Below are 20,928 nucleotides of genomic sequence, written 5' to 3' on the forward strand. Positions count from 1 at the left end.
AATTTAAATCAGCATTTCAAGCATTAAGAGCGGTGCACAGTATCCCTTCTTGATATTAAATATTGCACTAAGAAACAGGATGACAGCCCAGACTTAACATATTTTAAGTAGTCCTTTCTTGAACATACTTATCAAGTGATAAGTATTTAAGCACATCAGAAGTGAGAGAGGGACCACTGGAATTCAATTGAATTCTCAGTTTATTTAATCTCTTGTCCACATAGCAGCCCACTGTGTAAACAGTCAGTGTGTTGGCTCCGCGGGCCTCAATCCATGTTAAAACCTCATTGTTTTCAGAGGCAGTTTGTGCATTCCTGCTGTAATCTGAATTTAATTTCCCTCCTGTAACTGGTGTTTCAGACATTGTGATAGACAATGACTTCTGCAGCCAGAATTCAATATAATGTGAAGCAATTTAATCTGAAAAACTGTGCATGTTCAGCTGCAATATATTACAGTACAAACTGTCACTCAGAAACTGAGATTAACTCTATAACTCTTTGCCCTTTTTACCTATTCCATATCCCCACACAGCCTTGCAACCTTCTTATCTCAAACAGGCTGTTTAAAGGTGACACAAGGGGAAGAGGGCAAAGCAATCCACTGAAGGTAGTAACCTCCCTTCAGGCATTTATTTATCAACCATCTGTACCCCTCGATTAGATTTGTCCGTAATCACTCCCAGGTGTCCAAGGCAAGAGTTCCTAGAGTATGTTCAGGAAAGTTTTCTACAGCATTATTTTTCCAGTCCAAAGAGGCACTGCTAAACTTGGTTCTTGGGAATGAAGTGGGTTAAGTGTCAGTAGGGGAACATTTAGGGGATAGTGATCATTGTATCATAAGGTTCAGGTTGGCTATGGAAAATAACAAGGAACAATCCAAAGTAAGAATAAGCAACGGGGGGAAAGCCAACTTCAGTGGGGTAAAAGCAAAATACTGCCGATGCTGGAAATCTGAAATAAAGGAGGACTCATACAGAATTGAACCGTGAACTCAGCTTCTCCCTCCACAGATGCTGCCAGACCTGCTGAGTTTTTCCAACATTTTCTGTTTCTATTTCGATGGGGTAGGAATGGTTCTGACCCAGATCAATTAGAATCAAAGGTTGACGGGCAAGACTATAGCTGAACAATGGGCTACCTTTAAAGAAAAGATAGTCTTGGCACAGTCAAGGTATATTCTCACAAAGGGGAAAGGTAAGGCAAACAAATCCAGAGCTCCCTGGATGGAAAACTAGACAGAGATTAAGCTTAAGAAGAAAACGTGTGCACATGACCGATGTCAGGTGGAAAATGCAACTGAGAACCAGGCTGAATATAAAAGTTTCAAATGGGAATTGAAAAGCCAAATAAAAGAGGCAAATGGAGGGCGTGAGTAGATACTGCCAGCTAACATAAAAGGTAATCCAAAAGTCTTCTACAGGCTTGTAAATAATAAAAGAGTGGTGAAAGGAGGAGTGGAGCCAATTAAGGACCAAAAAGGGGATTTATGCATGGTGGCAGGGGGCAAGGTAAAGATATTAAATGAGTACTTTGCATCTGTCTTTACCAATGAAGAAGATGCTGCCCACCTGATAAGATGCATCCAAGGATACTGAGGGAAGTGAGAATGGAAATAAAGGAGGTACTGGCAATAACTTTCCAGTTTTCCTTAGGCTCAGGGGTGGTTCCAGAAGACAGAATTGCAAATGTTGCACCTTTGTTCAAAAACGGGTATAAGGATAAGCCAGCAACTACAGGGCAGTCAGTTTAAACTCGGTGGTGGAAGCTTCAGAAACAATAACTCGGGACATAATTAATAGTTACTTGGGCTATTGTGGATTAATTAAGGGAAGCTAGCCAGATTTGTTAAGGGCAAATCATGCTTAACCAACTTTCTGGAGTTTTTTGTTGAAGTAACAGAGGAAGTTGATGAGGGTGCTGTTAATGTTGTGTACAAGGGCTTCCAAAAGGCATTTGATAATGTGCTGCACAACAGACCTGTGAGCAAAGTTTAAGCACTGGAATAAAAGGACCAGTAGCAACATGGATACAAAATTGGCTGGGTGACATAAACAGAGAGTAATGTTTAATGGATGTTTTTCAGACTGGAGGAAGATTTATAATGGAATATCCCAGGAGTTGGTGTTAGGACCCCTACTCTTCCTGATAAATATTAATGACCTAGACCTTGGTGTATAGGGCAGTTTCAAAATTTGCATGTGATAGAAAACTCCGAAGTATTGTGAATTGTGAGGAGAATAGTGCAAAACTTCAAAACCACATAGACAGGTTGGTAGAATGGGCAGACGAGTGGCAGATGAACTTAACTGCGGAGAAGTGTGAAGGGATTCATTTTGGTATGAAGAAAGCGGAGGGACAATTGAAAATAAAGGGTAAAATTCTAAAGGGGGTGCGAGAGCAGAGGGGCCTGGATATATATGTGCATAAATCACTGCATGAGGGAAGACAGATTAAGAGAGTGGTTAATAAATCATACAGCATCTTAGGGGCATAGAGTACAAATGCAAGGAAGTGATGATAAATTTGTACAGAACACTAGTTCAGCCTCAACTAGAGTGCTGCATCCAGTTCTGAGCTCCACATTTTACGAAGGATGGAAACGCATTAGAGAGGGGGCAGAAAAGATTTACAAGAATGGTTCTAGCGATGAGGATTTTTAGTTACATTGATAGATTGGAAGTGCTGGGAGTATTTGCCTTGGAGAAGAGAAGGTTGAGAGGGGATTTGATAGAGATATTCAAAATCATGAGCCGTCTGGACGGAGTAGCTAGGGAAATACCGTTCCTATTGGTGGAAGGATCGAGAACCAGAGGGCACAGATTAAAGGTAACTGGCAAAAAAATCAATTAAAAAAAGGAAAAAACATTTTCACGCAGCAAGTGGTTAAGTTGTGGAACGCATTGCCTGAGAGTTTGGTGGAAGTAGGTTCCATTAGAGCTTTTCAGAGGAAATTGCATTATTATCTGAAAGGAAAGAATGTGCAGGGCTAGGGGAAGAAAGCAGGGGAGTACACTGGGTGAATTGCTCATTCACAGAGCCAAACAGGCCAAATGGCCACCTTCGGTGTTGTTACCATTGTGCGATTCTGTGATATATAAACATAGGTACCCCTCTATTACATTCCAGTCTGCAATCACTTCCAGGTACCCATTATTCTATGTATAAACCATCTGAACCCCTTGATTAGATTCCAGTCTGTAATCACTCCCAGGTATCCAGTTTTCTATATATAAACTATCTGAACCCCTCTATTACATTCCAGTCTGCAATCACTACCAGGTATCCAGTTTTCTATATATAAACCATCTGAACCCCTTGATTATATTCCAGTCTGTAATCACTCCCAGGTATCCATTATTCTATAGATTAATCATCTGAACCCCTCGATTAGATTCCAGTCTGTAGTCACTCCCAGGTACCCGTTATTCTATAGATTAACCATCTGAACCCCTCGATTAGATTCCAGTCTGTAATCACTCCCAGGTACCCGTTATTCTATAGATTAACCATCTGAACCCCTCGATTAGATTCCAGTCTGAAATTACTCCCAGGTATCCATTATTCTATATATAAACCAGTTGAACCTCCCCTTGATTAGGTTCCAGTCTGTAATCACTCCCAGGTATCCAGTTTTCTATATATAAACCATCTGAACCCCTCGATTAGATTCCAGTCTGTAATCACTCCCAGGGATCCATTATTCTATATATAAACCATCTGAACCCCTCGATTAGATTCCAGTCTGTAATCACTCACAGGGATCCAGTATTCTATATAAGAACTGTCTAAACCCGTCGATTAGATTCCAGTCTGTAATCACTCCCAGGTATCCATTATTCTATATATAAACCATCTGACCCCCTCGATTAGATTCCAGTCTGTATTCACTGGAAGTTAAAACTGGAAGAACTGTAAAAGGGACTCCCAATTCATCATCATCAGTTTTAGACTAACAGCAAGAGTCAAAATGACTCCCAATGCTCTTTATTGGGAAAGGCTGGGGCAATTCAGCCAGAGATCCTGTTGATCAGCATCCAGTAACCCCAGGGTTAACTGCAGAGTGGATACATTTCAATGTAGAGTGCCATTCAGAGTGCACTCGTGCCGACTATAAATCTTTCCCTGCTCTTTTCCGAGAGCAGCAAGCCCATGAATGGATGGAGTTTATGACCACTGGCTGGACCTATTAATGGCAAGAAAATAGTGAGTGCCGGGGGAATGAAAAATGTTGGGTTTCCTCTCATTTTAAAGTGATGGGCCCAAAAGGGATACATCATCTATTACATTCAGACCACAGCCAGCAGCAAGTTGGACTGAGATCAGCTGGCTCTTGTTTAACTCAAGGCAAGGTGTAGACAGCCTTCCCGACCTTCCTGATTCCCATGAGGATTCTGCCGGTGCTGGAAAAGAGATTTTTTTTTTTCCCTTCCTGTCCAATCAACAGACAACTAACCCTTCGGTTAACTGTCCCATCCTTCACTACAGTTTCTACTTATTCCTTTGCTGTGTTTTATTTCCAATTTAGTTTCTTTTCTTGGGAGGTTAGCTGTTCCTCTATCAGGTTCTCAATTGCCTCCTCTCCATCCCTACTTTTAGCCCCAATATCCAGTGCTGATGACCTTGTCGCTGTTAGGATGCAGATTAAATCTCCCCCTACATTTCCCGTCACACGTTTCCTGGTCACTAACAGCTCAGGTCAGACAGATTGAGTCTACAGCACCATTCGCCAACTGGGCCGTGCTTCATGTGACTCTCCTCCCATCTTACTGCATCTCACCCAATTACACATCCCTCTAAGATAAAAGCAAAAAATTGCGGATGCTGGAAATCCAAAACAAAAACAAAAATATCTGGAAAAACTCAGCAGGTCTGGCAGCATCTGTGGAGAGGAGCACAGTTAATGTTTCAAGTCTGCATGACTCTTCAACAGAACTAAGGAAAAATAGAAAAGGGGTGAAATATAAGCTGGTTTAAGGGGGCGGGGTTGGGACAAGAAGAGCTGGATAGAGGGCCAGTGATAGGTGGAGATAACCAAAAGATGTCATAGACAAAAGGTCAAAGAGGTGTTGAAGTTGGTGATATTATCTAAAGGAATGTGCTAATTAAGGGTAGAAAGCAGGACGAGCAAGGTACAGATAGCCCTCGTTCGGGTGGGGGGAAGGAATCGAAAAAGGCTAAAAGGTAGAGATAAAACAATGGATGGAAATACATTTAAAAATAATGGAAATAGGTGGGAAAAGATAAAATCTATATAAATTATTGGAAAAAACAAAAAGGAGGAGGAAAATCGGAAAGGGGGTGGGGATGGAGGAGAGAGTTCATGATCTAAAATTGTTGAACTCAATATTCAGTCCAGAAGGTTGTAAAGTGCCTAGTCGGAAGATGAGGTGCTGTTCCTCCGGTTTGCGTTGAGCTTCACTGGAACAATGCAGCAAGCCAAGGACGGACATGTGGGCATGAGAGCAGGGTGGAGTGTTGAAATGGCAAGCGACAGGGAGGTCTGGGTAATGCTTGCGGACAGACCGAAGGTGTTCTACAAAGCGGTCACACAGTCTGCGTTTGGTCTCTCCAATGTAGAGGAAACCACATTGGGAGCAACGAATGCAGTAGACTAAGTTGAGGGAAGTGCAAGTGAAATGCTGCTTCACTTGAAATGAGTGTTTGGGCCCTTGGACAGTGAGGAGAGGGGAAGTGAAGGGGCAGGTGTTGCATCTTCTGCGGTTGCATGGGAAGGTGCCGTGGGAGGGGGTTGAGGAATAGGGGGTGATGGAGGAGTGGACCAGGGTGTCACGGAGGGAACGATCCCTATGGAATGCCGCCGGGGGGGTGAAGGGAAGATGTGTTTCATGGTGGCATCATGCTGGAGTTGGCGGAAATGGCGGAGGATGATCCTTTGAATGCGGAGGCTGGTGGGGTGATAAGTAAGGACAAGGGGGACCCTATCATGTTTCTGGGAGGGAGAAGAAGGTGTGAGGGCGGATGCGCGGGAGATGGGCCGGACACGGTTGAGGGCGCTGTCAACCACCGTGGGTGGAAAACCTCGGTTAAGGAAGAAGGAGGACATGTCAGAGGAACTGTTTTTGAAAGTGGCATCATCAGAACAGATATGACGGAGGCGAAGGAACTGAGAGAATGGGATGGAGTCCTTACAGGAAGCAGGATGTGAGGAGCTGTAGTCGAGGTAGCTGTGGGAGACAGTAGGCTTGTAATGGATATTGAATATTGAGTTAAACAATTTTAGATCATGAACTCTATCCTCCATCCCCACCTCCTTTCCGATTTTCCCCCTCCTTTTTGTTTTTTCCAATAATTCATATAGATTTTCTTTTCCCACCTATTTCCATTATTTTTAAATGTATTTCCATCCATTGTTTTATCTCTACCTTTTAGCCTATTTCAATTCCTTCACCCCACACCACCCCCACTAGGGCTATCTGTACCTTGCTCGTCCTGCTTTCTACCCTTAATTAGCACATTCCTTTAAATAATATCACCACCTTCAACACCTCTTTGACCTTTTGTCTGTGACATCATTTGGCTATCTCCACCTATCACTGGCCCTCTATCCAGCTCTTCTTGTTTCTTGTCCCAACCCCACCCCCCCCAAACCAGCTTATATTTCACACCTTTTCTATTTTTCCTTAGTTCTGTTGAAGAGTCATGCGGACTCGAAACGTTAACTGTGCTCCTCTCCACAGATGCTGCCAGACCTGCTGAGTTTTTCCAGGTATTTTTGTTTTTGTTTTACATATCCTTCTGTCCCTTTCTTCCTTATGAATTTACCTAGCTTGCCCTTCTATGCTGTTCTTCTCCTTGTGATAGCATGGTCCATATTCTTGCCATAGCAAAGTTCTTTTGATAAGAACGTCATCAACACATCATGGGTTATGTACACCACAGGTTAACAGTGGAGCGAATCTGCCTCTACATCACCCCCTTAGCAATCCCAGGCCATGTATTGTATGGGTGGGATGCAGAGTAAGACTCCCTCCACGACACCCATGACGTAACCCCAGTGCACACACGTTCAGGGAAGATGGCGACTACAACCCCCTGCCAGCTTTCGGACGAGGTGCTAAGCCCAGTCTCCACCTGCCCTCTGAGGTGGACTAGAAAGATCCCATGGCACTATTTCGAAGAAGAGCTGGGGAGTTCTCCTTGGTGCCCTAGCCAATATTTATCCCTCAATCAACATCACAAAAACAGTTCACCCGATCATTATCTTAACTGAACACCCCGACATGCAACATTTCTATTTCCCGCACCAGCCACCTCCTGGCCTCGCAGAGTGAGTGTGGACAGTTTTGGGACTGTGGGCCTTTTCTCTTTGGGGCACTAACTGGAGACTTGTTCGAGCCCATTTTATTTCGGACTCTTACTGTGGTCACCAAGAGGGCATTTCAACCATAACATCTGAAGCTGGATCATAAAGGTGGAAATCTTAACCTGTGGGTTCATTCCCTGGCTTCCAACAGGACAGTGCTTCCTGATTTCACTCTTGAGTTCGAATTTTAAAGATGTGTCAGCTCATTTTGGATTCCCTCCATCAGAGGAGATGGCTTCTCTCTATCTATCTGTTCAAATCCTTTTAACACTATCAACACCTCGATCAGATCACGGCCTCAACCTTCTGTACTCAAGGAATTACAAGCCATGTTTATGCAACCTGCCCTCATTATTTAACCATCCAGAAGGTGAATGGAAAGATGGAAGGGAAGAAAAAAGGTTCACTACATCACACAAGGCAAATGGTGCAAGCTCCCATTTATTCCACATATGGACAACACCCAGAAACTACTGTTCCAAAATAATTCTCTTTACTCCAGCCAATGAAAACAAATGATGGCAGAATACTGATTAATGGAAGGGTCCTGTTTACGAAGACAATTACTCCACATTCCATGTCGACTGCCAAGCACGCCATAAAACCGCACACTCACAACAACAAAGGAGTACAAGACATTGCAGAACTACATCAGGTTTCATTCTATTCTCACTTAGGAATTCTAAAGCATTCCTCTGGTCTCCAGGCTACCATTTAACCTCGACGTTCCTTCCTCGTGTGAGTTGCATTTGTTTTGGGAGGGAAAAGCTGGAGAAAAATGGCTGGGAATCCGGCCAGACCCAACTAAGAGAATATCGCTTGATGCCAAGCATGTCTTTGTCAGAGGCAATATTAAACACCCCTGTCCTAGCAACCTACGGATATGCGAACATGGCCTTTTATGCTCTCCTTCATTTGTACTTAGCACAAAATCACAAAAGGGCCAAGAGCAAATTATTTGCTGAGACGGGCCACTGTTGTCTGGAAGCTTTTAAGGCCCTACAAGGATAGGGAGCGCATTTCACTTCAGAGGCAGAAGGGTCTTGGGTCTTTTGGATTTGCAGTGAATGCTATTGAGATGTCTTTCTAGATGCAAGAGGTGCTGTAGACAGGGGTGCTGTTGGTGTTTAGCCAGGGTCACGGGATAATGATGAGGAACAGGTTCCTCATTTCCTAACTGAGGGACATTGAGACCAATTGCAAGTTGCCCATCACAGATAAGCTACCTCAGATCAACAATATTATTATAAAACCTCATAGTAGTAAGGCTTAAGGTACAATCCTTGGCTACCCAGTGCCGCAACTAATTTGATGCCAGCCTATCTGCGGTGGGGATTGGACCAGTAGAAACATCAGCCCGAATCATGGCCCACAAGTAAGCAGGCTGAACACACTAAATTTTTCTGCCCTCTGGAGACCTCTCAGTCAGATGGCTGGAGGTTCAAGTCCTACTTCAGAACCTTGAGCACAAAATCCAGGCTGACAGTCTGGTGGAGTACTGAGGGAGTGCTGCACTGTCGGAGGCACCATCTTTCACCTGGGAAGTTAAACTGAGACCACCCTCTATAATGGATGTAAAAGATCCCACAGCATTGGTGCAGAGGAGCAGGGTTGTTCGCCCCGATGCCCTGGCCAATATTTATCCTACAACCAACATCACTATGGGGAGATGGTGGTGGCATAGTGGTAATGTCACTGGACTAATAGTCCAGAAGCCCAGGCTAATACTCTGGGAACGTGGGTTCAAATTCCATCATAGCAGCAGGCAGGATTTGAATTCAAACAATAAATCTGTAATTATAAAGCTAGTCTCAGTAATGGTGTCCAATTAAATTATCATTGATTGTGGTAAAAACCCATCTTGTTCACTGATGCCCCTTTGGGGAAGGAAATCTGCTGTCCTTATCTGGTCTGGTCAACATGTGGCTCCAGGCCACAGCAATGTGGTTGACTCGTAACTGCCTTCCAAAATGGCCTAGTAAGCCACTCAGTTCAAGGGCAGTTAGGGATGGGAAACAAATGTTTGCCTTGCCAGTGACACGCACATCCTACGAAAGGATTAAAAAAAAACCAAAAGAAATTATCTGGTCATTATCACCTTCCTATTTGTGGAATCTTGCCGTGCACAAATCGATTGCTGCACTATCCTGTATTACAACAGTAACTGCAACTCAAAAGTGCTTCATTGGCTGTGAAGCACTTTGGGATGTCCTGAAAGTGTGAAAGACGCGATTTAAAATGCTATTCTTCCATTTCTACTCATTGCTGAGGCAAATACAAGTTCTTCCTTACCTCTGCCAACTTGTGCCAATTGAAGGACTTCAGCGGGTGCGATGGCTGCGGAATGGCTTTCTTCCTCATGCTTCCCACTGTGAGGGGGCAAGGGGGTGGTGGCATGGCGCAGTTGAAGAAGGGAGGGGCTCCAGGCGGCGGGGGCGGGCCGCCCGGAGGAGGGGGTGGGGGAGGAGGAGGTAGGAATTCGTACGGGAGGGGTGGGGGTGGTGGAGGCAGCTCACCCAGCATCAGAGGAGGAGGTAGAGGAAGGGGACCCCCGGGCGGGGGAGGGGGAAGGGGAAAGGAAAAGCCTCCTGCACTCTGAAACAGAAAAAGGAGAATGAAAACTGTGAGCAAAGATCAAATAGTATCAGCAAGATTTTCTTTAAAAAAATAGGCTAACAACATATCTGTTAAGGAGGTACTGTCATTCGGGGTACTGTTCAGTAAACCTTTTTTTTTAAGGAATCGGATGAGTCCATTCAGCACCTCTGGACCTGCTTTGCTTTATGGGAAGGAAAAATAATGGATTGGCAATTCCACAATAACATGGTTAAAGAGTATTTTCTCACATCCCACAGTCCCAGATGATTCACACATGGTTTGTCCTCTGACACCAGCATTCCAAGCAGTGAAGTCAGCCAAGCTACAGTAACTTTATGGTATTGTCGACCCATGGAAGGGGCTATTGTTGTGCCCTTGGTTACAGCTGCTGGATTCAATAATGCCAAGGGGCAAATCACCTTGATTCCAGGGCCCTGAGATTCCTTGGGCCAAAGGGTTGCATCTAGGCCTGGCGGGTGCTGGAATATGGGCAGATCTCAGCTTGGCCAGGGTTCTGGGTTGTGTGGACTGGATCTTTAAATAGCAGTCCAATGGATGTGGTCCCAGGGGCAGATTTTCCGCTTGCTTCCCCACATCACGGTGGCATGTTGGGGGTAAATTCCCAGGTTTCCCTGAGAAATTCCCTTCCTTTTTATCTTTGAACAGCCTCAGGTCAAGACCTGGCATCAGGCCCTTAAGCCCTTTGAAGGCCACAGCCCTTCACTAGAGTGAATAAGATGAGTAAATAGCCCTCCTGCATTCTCTTAACACCTTCTCTTAACAGTGGGAGTAGCTGCAAGGGGAGCTGAAGAGTTGAAACAAAAATTTTATCTCAGGCCATTTATAGAATCACAGAACGTTTACAACACAGAATCCTCCAGCTTGTCCGGTCTCTCTGCAAGCAGAGCAGTTACTCCCACTCTCCTGTCCTTTCCCCTAGCCCTCATATTTCTCTCTCTCTGGGTGCTTGTCCAATTCCCTTTGGGTCTTAGAAGGGTGGATCAAATCAAACTAGGGCAGCCATGGCTGGTGCATTCCCCCTGAATCCCGAGGGCCTCTCCTCAGATTTGCAAGTGATCTGACTGCCAGAATTTGAGGCGGGGTCTCCAGCCCTGGGTGAGGTGGAAGGGGGAGGGGAGGAGAGCATTGGGGTGGGGGTGGAATTCTGCTCCACTGCATTAGTGCTGGTGGAGTTGGGATTGGTGAATCTCTGTATTAGCAGTGAAGCCAAGGAACTGTTTCCTCCCCTCAGCAGTGTGTTAAAGAGAGAGAGAACTGTTGATGGACACTTTTCTGATTTACAAAATGGGGGAGGTAAAACATTTACGAAGCAGCAAATGCCCTTTAGAGATAATTCCTTAAATATAATATATAACAGCAACAATATTCTTCTTTAATATTCAGTTTTGGTAAATGCCTATATTAGCCCCTGTCAAATGACAAGGTCCAATGTTAAATTCTGTCGAACTAACTATTCTACAATAAAATGACTCTGTGTTGCATTGCATGGAGGAACGGAGCGCACTATCATTTCATCCCCAGCAACGGTATGGAGAACATCTCCTTTCTGCTCCATCATACCACCCGTGACCTCGGAACCGATAATCTGTTAGTCCTATTTGGGTGAGATTACCACAGTTAAGAACATAAGAACACAAAAAATAGGAGCAGCAGTAGACCATATGGCCCCTCGAGCCTGCTCTACTATTCAATATGATCATGGCTGATCTTCAGTTTCAAATTCCACTTCCTTGCCTATTCCCCATATCCCTTGATTCCCTGAGAGACCAAAAATCTGTCTATCTCAACCTTAAATATGTTCAAAGATGGAGCATCCACAACCCTCTGGGGTAGAGCATTCTAAAGATTCATAACCTTTGAGTGAAGGAATTTCTCTTCATCTCAGTCCGAAATGATTGGCCCCTTATCCCCAGTCTGTTCGAGATTCCCCAGCCAGGGCAAACAATCCCTCAGTGACTACCCTGCCAAGCCCCTTCAGAATCTTGTATGCTTCAATGAAATCACCTCTCATTTTCTAAACTCCAGAGAGTATAGACCCACTTTACTCAGTCTTACACCACAGGGCAACCCTCTCGCCCCAGGGACGAATCTAGTGAACCTCCACTGTACTGCCTTCAATGCAAGTGTATCCTTCCTTAAATATGGAGACCAAAAATTTGCCAGAAGCAGTTGGTCTCAGAGCACCCAAAGGGATCTCATATCAAATCCTTGTAAGCAGAGCCTGGGCTGGATTTGAAAGGACCCATGGCAAGTTGGCAGGGGTGGGGGCGGGGAGGAGGGGGGGGCGGTGCATAGTGTAAGGAATGTCTAACCACCATGGTGCAGCCATCATGAGTGTTGGCCAGGCTTAATGCACCAGTTGGTATTTACATGCCTTTCGCTTTGAAAAATAACAATAAAAGGGCACAATAAAGCTAACCCAGTGCAGCACTTGCTCCTTTAAGGACCATAAGTTGGGATATCAGTTCAAAGCAGCGTGCCTGAGGCTGAACCATTCCCTATTTGGACTCGGGGTGGGGGTGCAAGGGTTGGGGAGGGGTGGGGGTTAAAATTCAACTTCGGCCAGGTGGAGAAGTGTGATGGCGGATCAATCAACTGAAAATTGGACGGGACGGGACGATGAGCAGTTGACCTGACACAACCCATTTTGCACAACATCCCCCCTCCCCCTCCACCCTGTCAAAGTTGGATTTAGTGACAAAAAGCCACCAAGCTGATCCCAATACTTCAAACTTTCTTTCTTTAAGAGCAGCCAAAGGAAAAAAGAATTTGATTGCCAGGAAATACATGAAATTTCCAGCACAGACATAGGCCATTCAACCCAATTGGTTCAAGCCCAACTTCATCTAACCCTATTAGCATATACCTTTATCCCTCATGTGCTTATCTAGTTCCCCCTCAAACATGCCTGTGCTATTCGCCTCAGCTACTTCTTGTTGGTATTTTTATTAATGGTAATTCTTTCTGACCACTTCATTTCTGAAAGAGGTCCTGATGGGAAATTCCCTCTTCTTTAGCATTACGTTTTGTCAGACTAATCAAATTCCTCATCGACTTTGTAAACACAAAAACCGCTCTGTTTCCTGTCAGGGATCACAGGGCATCTGAAAATCTATATATTCTTTTTTCAAAATGAGGCAAACCTGGCACTGACTATAAAAGAATTGACGGAATAGAGGTCTGTTGTATAAATTATGTTTGTCGTATTGTGTCAAAACATTCCAATGCGCTTTGCATAAGTAAATGAATATGAAGTGCAGTGTCTGTTGTTATGGTTGTAGGGCAGCCATTTTTATATGTTATAGGGCAGCCATTTTTTCTCACCGTGGCTCCTGCCGATGCAAGATGGCTGCCGATACCCGACTGCGCACGTGCACCGGTCTGCACACACCCAGAAATCCAATCCAGTGACGTTCACGCCTGTTGGGCCAGCGGGACAATGTAACAGGGATCCAGAGCCCACATCAGTTTGGACACAAAATCGCCTCCCCTTGCCTAGGAAAACTCCCCCCAGAGGACTGGACTATGTGACGGGCAGGGAAGGTTTCGGCAAAGGCTGCAGCTGAGGAGCAGTGAGATTATGTGGTGCGGCTGTGGGGAAGAGCGCAGTCAGGTAGCAGATTGAGGCTGAGTCGGTGATGGGGAGCTCACAGGGGAGGGGGTTCACAGGTCTGATTTATAGCAATCAGGGTCAATCTCTTTTACAATTTTCTGGGCTATTTTGTGAAGCATGATTCTAAAAATCTACAAACATAAAATATAAATTTATTTAGCATTATACATTGAAGCTAAAACAATGGACTGTGTGAGGGTCGCATGTAGTTACTTTACTATAGATCATTCCTATAACAGTTAATATTACATTAAATGCCTAATTTATTATTTTCCTTTCTTAATTTTATACAAGAAGTTTCTCACTGGCAGGAGTTAAAACTCAAAGACGGACAAAGAAACCCATGCTTCCTGGTTTCCGGACCATAACCCTGCCCAATGCTCCTAAACCCCGCCCAGAATAAAACACTAGAATTGCGCAAACATGGCATTGATAACAAATGCAGTCATTTTTTTCTCAGGACATGAATAAAATGAATGACTGGTTTATCTTTGATTTAAGTGGTACTGGTCAATGGGGTACTGCTGACAATGACACCAGGAAAACACAGTTCTCTGCTTTGGATAGTATCTTGGGTTCTTTAACATCCACTTGAACCACAGGTTAAAAGCACTTAACGCTCTGCCGATGGGACAGCACCTCTGACAGTGCAGTACTCCCTCAGTCCTGGACTGGAGAATCAGGGCATATTATCTGTTCAGTCCTAGAGTACGGCCTGAACTCACAACCAGCACTACCAACTGAGCTATGGCAACACGAGCACAATGCTCACTTTACCGAAGTAAGTCAAATGGACAACAGTTTTAAAATGGATGTTTGACCGGGGCTCAGACCTCTGAGTCAGAAGGCTGTGGGTTTAAATCCCATCTTGGCTGAAATCTCATTGCAGTACGAGGGTGTGCCGCAACTGTTGGGGCTGTTGTCTATCGGGTGAGATTTTAAACCAAGTCTGCTCTTTCAAGTGGATATGAAAGATCCCATTGTACTATTCAAAGAAGAGCAGTGGAGTTCTACTGGTATCCTGGGAAACATTAATTCCTCAACCAACACTTAAAATGGATGACCTGGCCAGTATGGTTTGTGAGAGCTGCCATGTTACCTACTTTAGGAACAGTGAGTACACCTCACAAATACTTTATTGGGCATAAAGTGCTTTCGGACGTCCTGTGGTCATGCAAATATGTGTGCAAGTCTTTGTTTCATGAAGAATGGCAATTTAAAACTAGGTCACCTGAAATCTGTCTTGGCAACAATTTGTAATAACTCCCTTTGTAGCTCAGAGAAACACATTTCCCCTTTAAACAAGGTGCCTTTGTCATCTCGAAGTTGCCTGAGCTGATCATGGCAGGGGAGAGGGTCTTACCGAGTTTGCCAGCTCATTCAGACGAGTAGAGAGTTCTATCATTTGATCTCTCGTTTGGCGCAACTCAGCCGACTCCTTCTGGAGCTTGTCCTTCATCTTATTGAGCGTTTTCATCATGTCATCCTTCTCCTGGGTTTTGGTCTCGCACTCCCTTTCTTTCTTTTCGAGTCTCGCGAATAATTCCACGTGTTCTGTCCGTAACAAAAACAATCATATGTTTGTGGGCGAGGCAGTTCAAAATACAGGTGGAGGACTTATACAAGCCCAGTACTTGTATAAATTCAGACAGGGGATATGAGAGCGCTAGCAAAAATGTAGGACATGAAGAAACAGGAATCTCCTACATATCGGAATAGATTTTCACCCAATGGGGTGAATCACCCACCATTTATAGACCATCCAATTATCATTCCTTCGAAATGAATTGGGGTGAACATATAGTTGCCAGGCTGTCCTGGAGTCTCCAGGAATTAAAGATTAATCTCCAAGACCAGCACCCCAAGGAAAAAAAAATCACAGAGGCTTAAAAAATTGCTCTTGATTTTTCTTCTATTTCTATGAACCATGATGTGTCTGGTGTCATTGAGAACCCTCTGTTTGATGGCGCACATAAATTTTCACTCCACAACTAAAAATTGTTTCACTTTGCAAACTATCCCCATGTCAAATGCATTAGGCTTTGTTTTAGCTTTGCATAATGACTGTAATGACAACTATCATACAAGTCTGTGAGGCAAGTTCAAATGAAATCGATCCTTTGCTCCATTTGATCCCAATCTTCCAAGACCAACCCTACTGACTTCCCATTACATCCGCTCTGTGTCCACTGATAAGAGGATCAGTGACTAGAGGATGCAGGTTTAAGTTGATTAACAAAGGAGCCAGAGGAGTGTTGAGGGGAAGATTTTTTCAGTGAGTTGTTGTGATCTGGAATGCACTGTCTGTAAGGGAGGTGAAGCAAATTCAGTAATAACTGAATTTGATAAATACCTGCAAAGGAAAAAAAAATTGCAGGACTATGGTAAAAGGAGTGGGACTAAATGACTCACTCTTTTAAAGAGCTGACACAGGCATGTTAGGCTGAATGGCCTCCTCCTGTGCTGTATCATTCTAGAGATCTAGCTGTTTCTTTTGAGTAGTCCCACATTGTACAGCACATGTAGCCACAACAAAAACAAAAATAAAAATACCTGGAAAAACTCGGCAGGTCTGGCAGCATCTGCAGAGAGGAACACAGTTAACGTTTCGAGTCTGTATGACTCTTCAACAGAACTAAGGAAAAATTTTACATGTAGCCACCTTCGCAGCCAACTTCATCCAGCTTTCCACTGCTGTCTGCACAAAAGCAATACTCTCCAGACATACATGATTGTGAACCAGGGCCTTGTCATATTTTGCAGAACTAATACGGTTCACCAAAATGATGTGATATTCATTATCGTGAATGTTATCCCTTTCACAATAACAAATTATATCGATCTTATCAAATTTTGTCTGCTTATGCTCTTTTAGATGCTTTGAGATATTTACCTAGTTGTTGGATAGTACCTTTAATGTAGTACACCATCTCAAGGTGCTTCAAAAGTGGAGCTATAGTCACCCAAAGGTAGGCCCCTTACAAAATAGAGGTAGACCACATCCAAAGTGTTGAATAGGACAGCAAGGGTACCAGCCCACTTTGAGGCTGTTACTGTCCCATTAACACCAGATGAAGCCAGTGAAAATAGAGCATAGGCCTCATCTGTGCAAGGCCACTGCTCACTTAGCTCAGCCCAGAGAGTCTTAGAGGCGGTTTGAGGAAGCCAGAATTTAAAGACCTTAAAATCGGGGTAGCAGGAATTGAACCAGCCATAACCAAGTTGGGAATGTGGCTCTGCTGCCTGCTGCTTATTCAACTGGCATCACTCTATCCACTAAGGAGACCAGCATGCAAGGTGAGTAGGAAACAATCAGGAAGAAGCTCTTAAACAGGCCCTGGCTGAGTTAATCTAACTCGAATCATCGCAGCATGATCATCCTGGGGCCTTCAGGGCTGTGACATGGAACAACATTGTCAACAATATCTGTATGAAGTTTCTGTCTCTGTTGCAAACATACCTTTCCTGAACTTTTCTGCTTGATCCTTCCATTGTTTCACTTCGTTCTCATTCACCAGCCTGAAGACATTAAAAGATTTTCACATTCATTGGGTTGTTTAGTACATCACTCAAGAGTGCTATCATCCACTATAGTAAAAAACCGCATGTAACCAAACTGTTTGGTTAGCAGGAAGGAAGAGTACAAGGAGAGGGGAATGAAAATAAGTGGTCTGAACATCAAAAACAAAAACAGAATTACCTGGAAAAACTCAGCAGGCCTGGCAGCATCGGTGGAGAAGAAATCAGTTAACGTTTCGAGTCTTCATGACCCTTCGGCAGAACTGGCAGTTCTGCCGAAGGGTCATGAAGACTCGAAACGTTAACTGATTTCTTCTCCACCGATGCTGCCAGGCCTGCTGAGTTTTTCCAGGTAATTCTGTTTTTGTTTTGGATTTCCAGCATCTGCAGTAGCTTTTAGCTTTTTGTTTTTATTTGGGCTGAACATCAGTTTGGATGGGCAAGTTCCATCTGCACCAGGTATTAATTGTATCAATTGAGTTTAAGTATATTCAGGTGGAGGGCATTGATTGCATGCAGTTGAGCACATATAAAGAGACACTTACGGGTGCAGGGTGTGGGGGTTATGTGAGGAGGTATCTACCTGTAATGTTTCACTCTGTGAATGAATCTATTCCAGGTCTGGCTCTCTTTCCTTCTTCCACCAACTGGCTATCAGGACTATAATGCCAAGTTGTGGGTGAAGTGTGCAACCTCACTTAGAATGGAGGCTATGTATTGTCAAATCTTCAACACTCCCACTTGAATGGCACTCAATATGGGGAGAATACATTCCTTGTTTGTATGTCCCTGAAAGGGGAGAGGGTTAAGAGGATTTTTTTTTTGGAAGTTAGCTGATTTTCCAGCTGGTGAAACTTCCACTTTGCATTCTTTCCCTCGATCTTTCTGCCTTCTCTCCTTAAGGCGCTGGCTCTTGCTGACTATGGCACCGTAGGCGTGGGCCAATTAGAGGGAGAGGAGGAGGGGGATGGGGAGCGGGCCAGGCGTATGAGGCCATGCCAGCTGCCAACCTAGGCTGTGCCATGTTAGCAGGTTTATTAGCCATGGAGGCCATCACTGACAAACTCCGCCTTGTTCTCCCCCTGATCCACCTAGAGGGAGTTGTGGGCATCGATCAAGATGAAACCATTTCCGTAAAGTTTGACACCAAGCCACAAGGGAGATACCGGGGGGGGCGGGAGAGGTGCCCAAAAGCATTGTTGAAGAATTACGTTTTAAAGAGTACCCTCAAGGAGGAGAAAGATGCTGAAGGGGCAAAGAGGTTTAGGAAGGGGATTCCAGGGTTTCGGGCCTAGGCAGCTGAAAGAATGACTGAAAGTGGTGGAGAGATGGAAATCGTGGATGTGCAAGAGGGCAGAATTGAAGGAACACCGAGTTCACGGAGGAGTGGTGGAATTCCAGGAGAGGTGCCAGAGATTGGGAAAGGTGAGGCCATGGTGGGAATTGAACACAAGGATGAGATTTTTGAATTTGAGACATTTTTGGAACCAGAAGCCACTGTATGTCAGCGAGCACAGGGGTCCTGGGATATTCCTGGTTTGCTCGCCATAGGTAATGTTGTCTTTTTAATTGGTACCACGTACATATAGGAGGTCTCATGCAACCACAGCTACACACCCGCTCCTCAGTGTGAATGAGTCTCATGCAATGCTCACATCCGAATGATGTTCTTCACGTTGAAGTTCTCCAATGGTGCGACGTCGGGATCTTCCCCCTTCTCGTCCTGCAGCACTATTTGCTGTAGTATCCTGTCGAGGAGCTGCCAGTGCTGGCTGTTGGTTCCGTTCCTCTTCCCTGAAGGGCATTTCAGAATCAAGAAGGGTTAGAAATGTTTACCGATGAATATTCTTCAAGTGCTAAGACACAGCAACATCATAAGGAAGGGTTAATACAAATGCTTTGCTGAGCAACTCAGTTTCACATTGAGTGCTGGTACTACCAAGTAAGTCACTGGTGAGGGAGTTCAGAACAAGGGGGAGTAACCTTAAAATTAGAGCAGGGCCATTCCGGGGTGGGGGGGTGGGGGGGGTGGTGTTGGGGGGGATGTTAGGGAGCATTTCCTCATGCCAGGATTTGTGGAATTCTGGATTAATCTCCCAAAACGCTATTGAGGGTGGGCTGGCAGGGGGTGGGTGGCGGTGGGGGTAAGTGGCGGCAGGGGAAGTCATTTGACAATTTCAGAACAGATATTGAAAGAATTTTGTTAGGCAAGGGTGTTAGGGGATACGGAACCAAGGCAGGTAAATGGAGATAAGATAAAGGTCAGCATGAATGGCAAAACAGGCTGGAATGGCTGAATAGTTGATTTCTGTTCCACTGTTCCATGGAAACATCCTGTCAGTTCTCTGGCCTTCTGAAACCAATAATTCTTTAGTCTATCCTGTGCATAATCGGTGGATCCCTGTCCAGCCCCCAGCCAGCACCCTCATGCTTTACGTGTTCTGCAAATTGGCAGGCATGACCGCAAGCAATAACGGAGAGGGTGGGGGATGGCAAAAGATTCGTAACCTGAGGATAACACAGCGGCATTTGATACCCTTGGATGGAGAAAGTGAAGCCTGCGCTGGCCTTTAGGGTGAGGGCACTTTTCTGCTAAACATACATCTGTTGAATGCATTTTATGCTTATTGCAATTGGCAAGTGCACCCTAGGGAATTTCATCGAACAGAACTTGACTAGCACTGTGCAATCATTCATTCAGCAATCTAACGGAAATGGGAACCTGAAAATACTTCACAGAAAATAGAGACGGGTAACCTGGGAGGACTTACTGAATGTGGTCTGTGTGAGGATGTGAAACGAACACCAGCGGAGGTGAGGGGGTCAATAACCCATGGTCATTCTAACATCAGGTGCCTCAGGGCCTGATGGTAACAGTTAAAATGATTCTTCTTTATTTACTCCAATTCCCCCTGAACTCGGAATATTGGCAATAGGCGATGTGGCTGTAACTTGGATTCTTCACCAAGTCCCCCACTGACCCCCCTCAGCATCTCCCTGTTGGTGTTGTGGAGCTTACAGAATCACCTCTTCTATTTACCCTGGTGTAGTCACTTTGGAAGCCAGCTTCCTGTTGATTCTTGGGGTTAAATCCACTGAGATGAACTTTCCAGCTGTGCCTATAGTTCAAGGTCAGATAGCCAGGCATGGTCAAACAGCCAGCTGTCATACCCTGTCTATGTTTACATGTGAAGATTCGAGTGAGGCACTCGGGGAGGGGGGGGTGAATCCTGGCATCTGTGTAACTGAAATTTAGCAAGAGGCATCACCGCCAGGAATGGAGAGGTGCAAGCTGGATTGACAAACCACTCATCAGACGTCCACTGGTGTAGAGGTGGCTATCGTACTTCTGCGCTATGCATGACTGTCTGCCTTTCCTTCTGTCTGATCCTCTGTCCTCCATCTCTTTGTAGCCGTGGTTGTCTGTGTCTCTTTCTTTGCCTATCTGTCCTGACTTATAAGGTAGTTTTTCACACAGTGTAAGTGATGTTTCCACTTATGGGGAGACCAGGCTAGAAGCCATAAATATAATATGGTCATTAATAAATCCAATAGGGAATACAAGAGAAACTTTTTTATCCAGAGGTTGGTTAAAATGTGGAACTCGCTAACACATTTCTTTTTATTCAGGCATAGGATACGGATGTTATTGATAAGGCCAGCATTTATTACCCATCTCAAATTGCCCTCAGGAGGTTGTAGGTGAACTGCCTTCTCAAATACAACCACCTGGCTTGCTAGGCTAAATCAGAGGTCAGTTAGGAGTCAACCACATTGTTACATGTCTGAAGTCATATGGGCAGAACGAGTAAGGAAAGCAGATTTTCTTCCTTGAAGGACATTAGTCAAGA

The 20,928-nt window shown here is 44.7% G+C and overlaps 1 protein-coding gene across 1 annotated transcript in view; it reads right to left on the bottom strand.

The window, feature by feature from the left end:
* The window catches only part of daam2 (dishevelled associated activator of morphogenesis 2), a 348,363-nt gene that overhangs the window by 99,746 nt on the left and 227,689 nt on the right, over positions 1-20,928 (bottom strand). Inside the window, exons 11-14 of the mRNA XM_078542715.1 lie at positions 18,733-18,871; positions 17,019-17,077; positions 14,922-15,112; positions 9,619-9,921 (exon numbers count right to left, since the gene is read on the bottom strand). Of these exons, the coding sequence (XP_078398841.1) occupies positions 9,619-9,921; positions 14,922-15,112; positions 17,019-17,077; positions 18,733-18,871 (692 nt within the window). The remainder of the gene's footprint in view (positions 1-9,618; positions 9,922-14,921; positions 15,113-17,018; positions 17,078-18,732; positions 18,872-20,928) is intronic.

This window comes from Cetorhinus maximus, chromosome 5 (assembly GCF_964194155.1).
Source record: "Cetorhinus maximus chromosome 5, sCetMax3.hap1.1, whole genome shotgun sequence".
In the NCBI taxonomy this organism is placed as follows: Eukaryota; Metazoa; Chordata; class Chondrichthyes; order Lamniformes; family Cetorhinidae; genus Cetorhinus; species Cetorhinus maximus.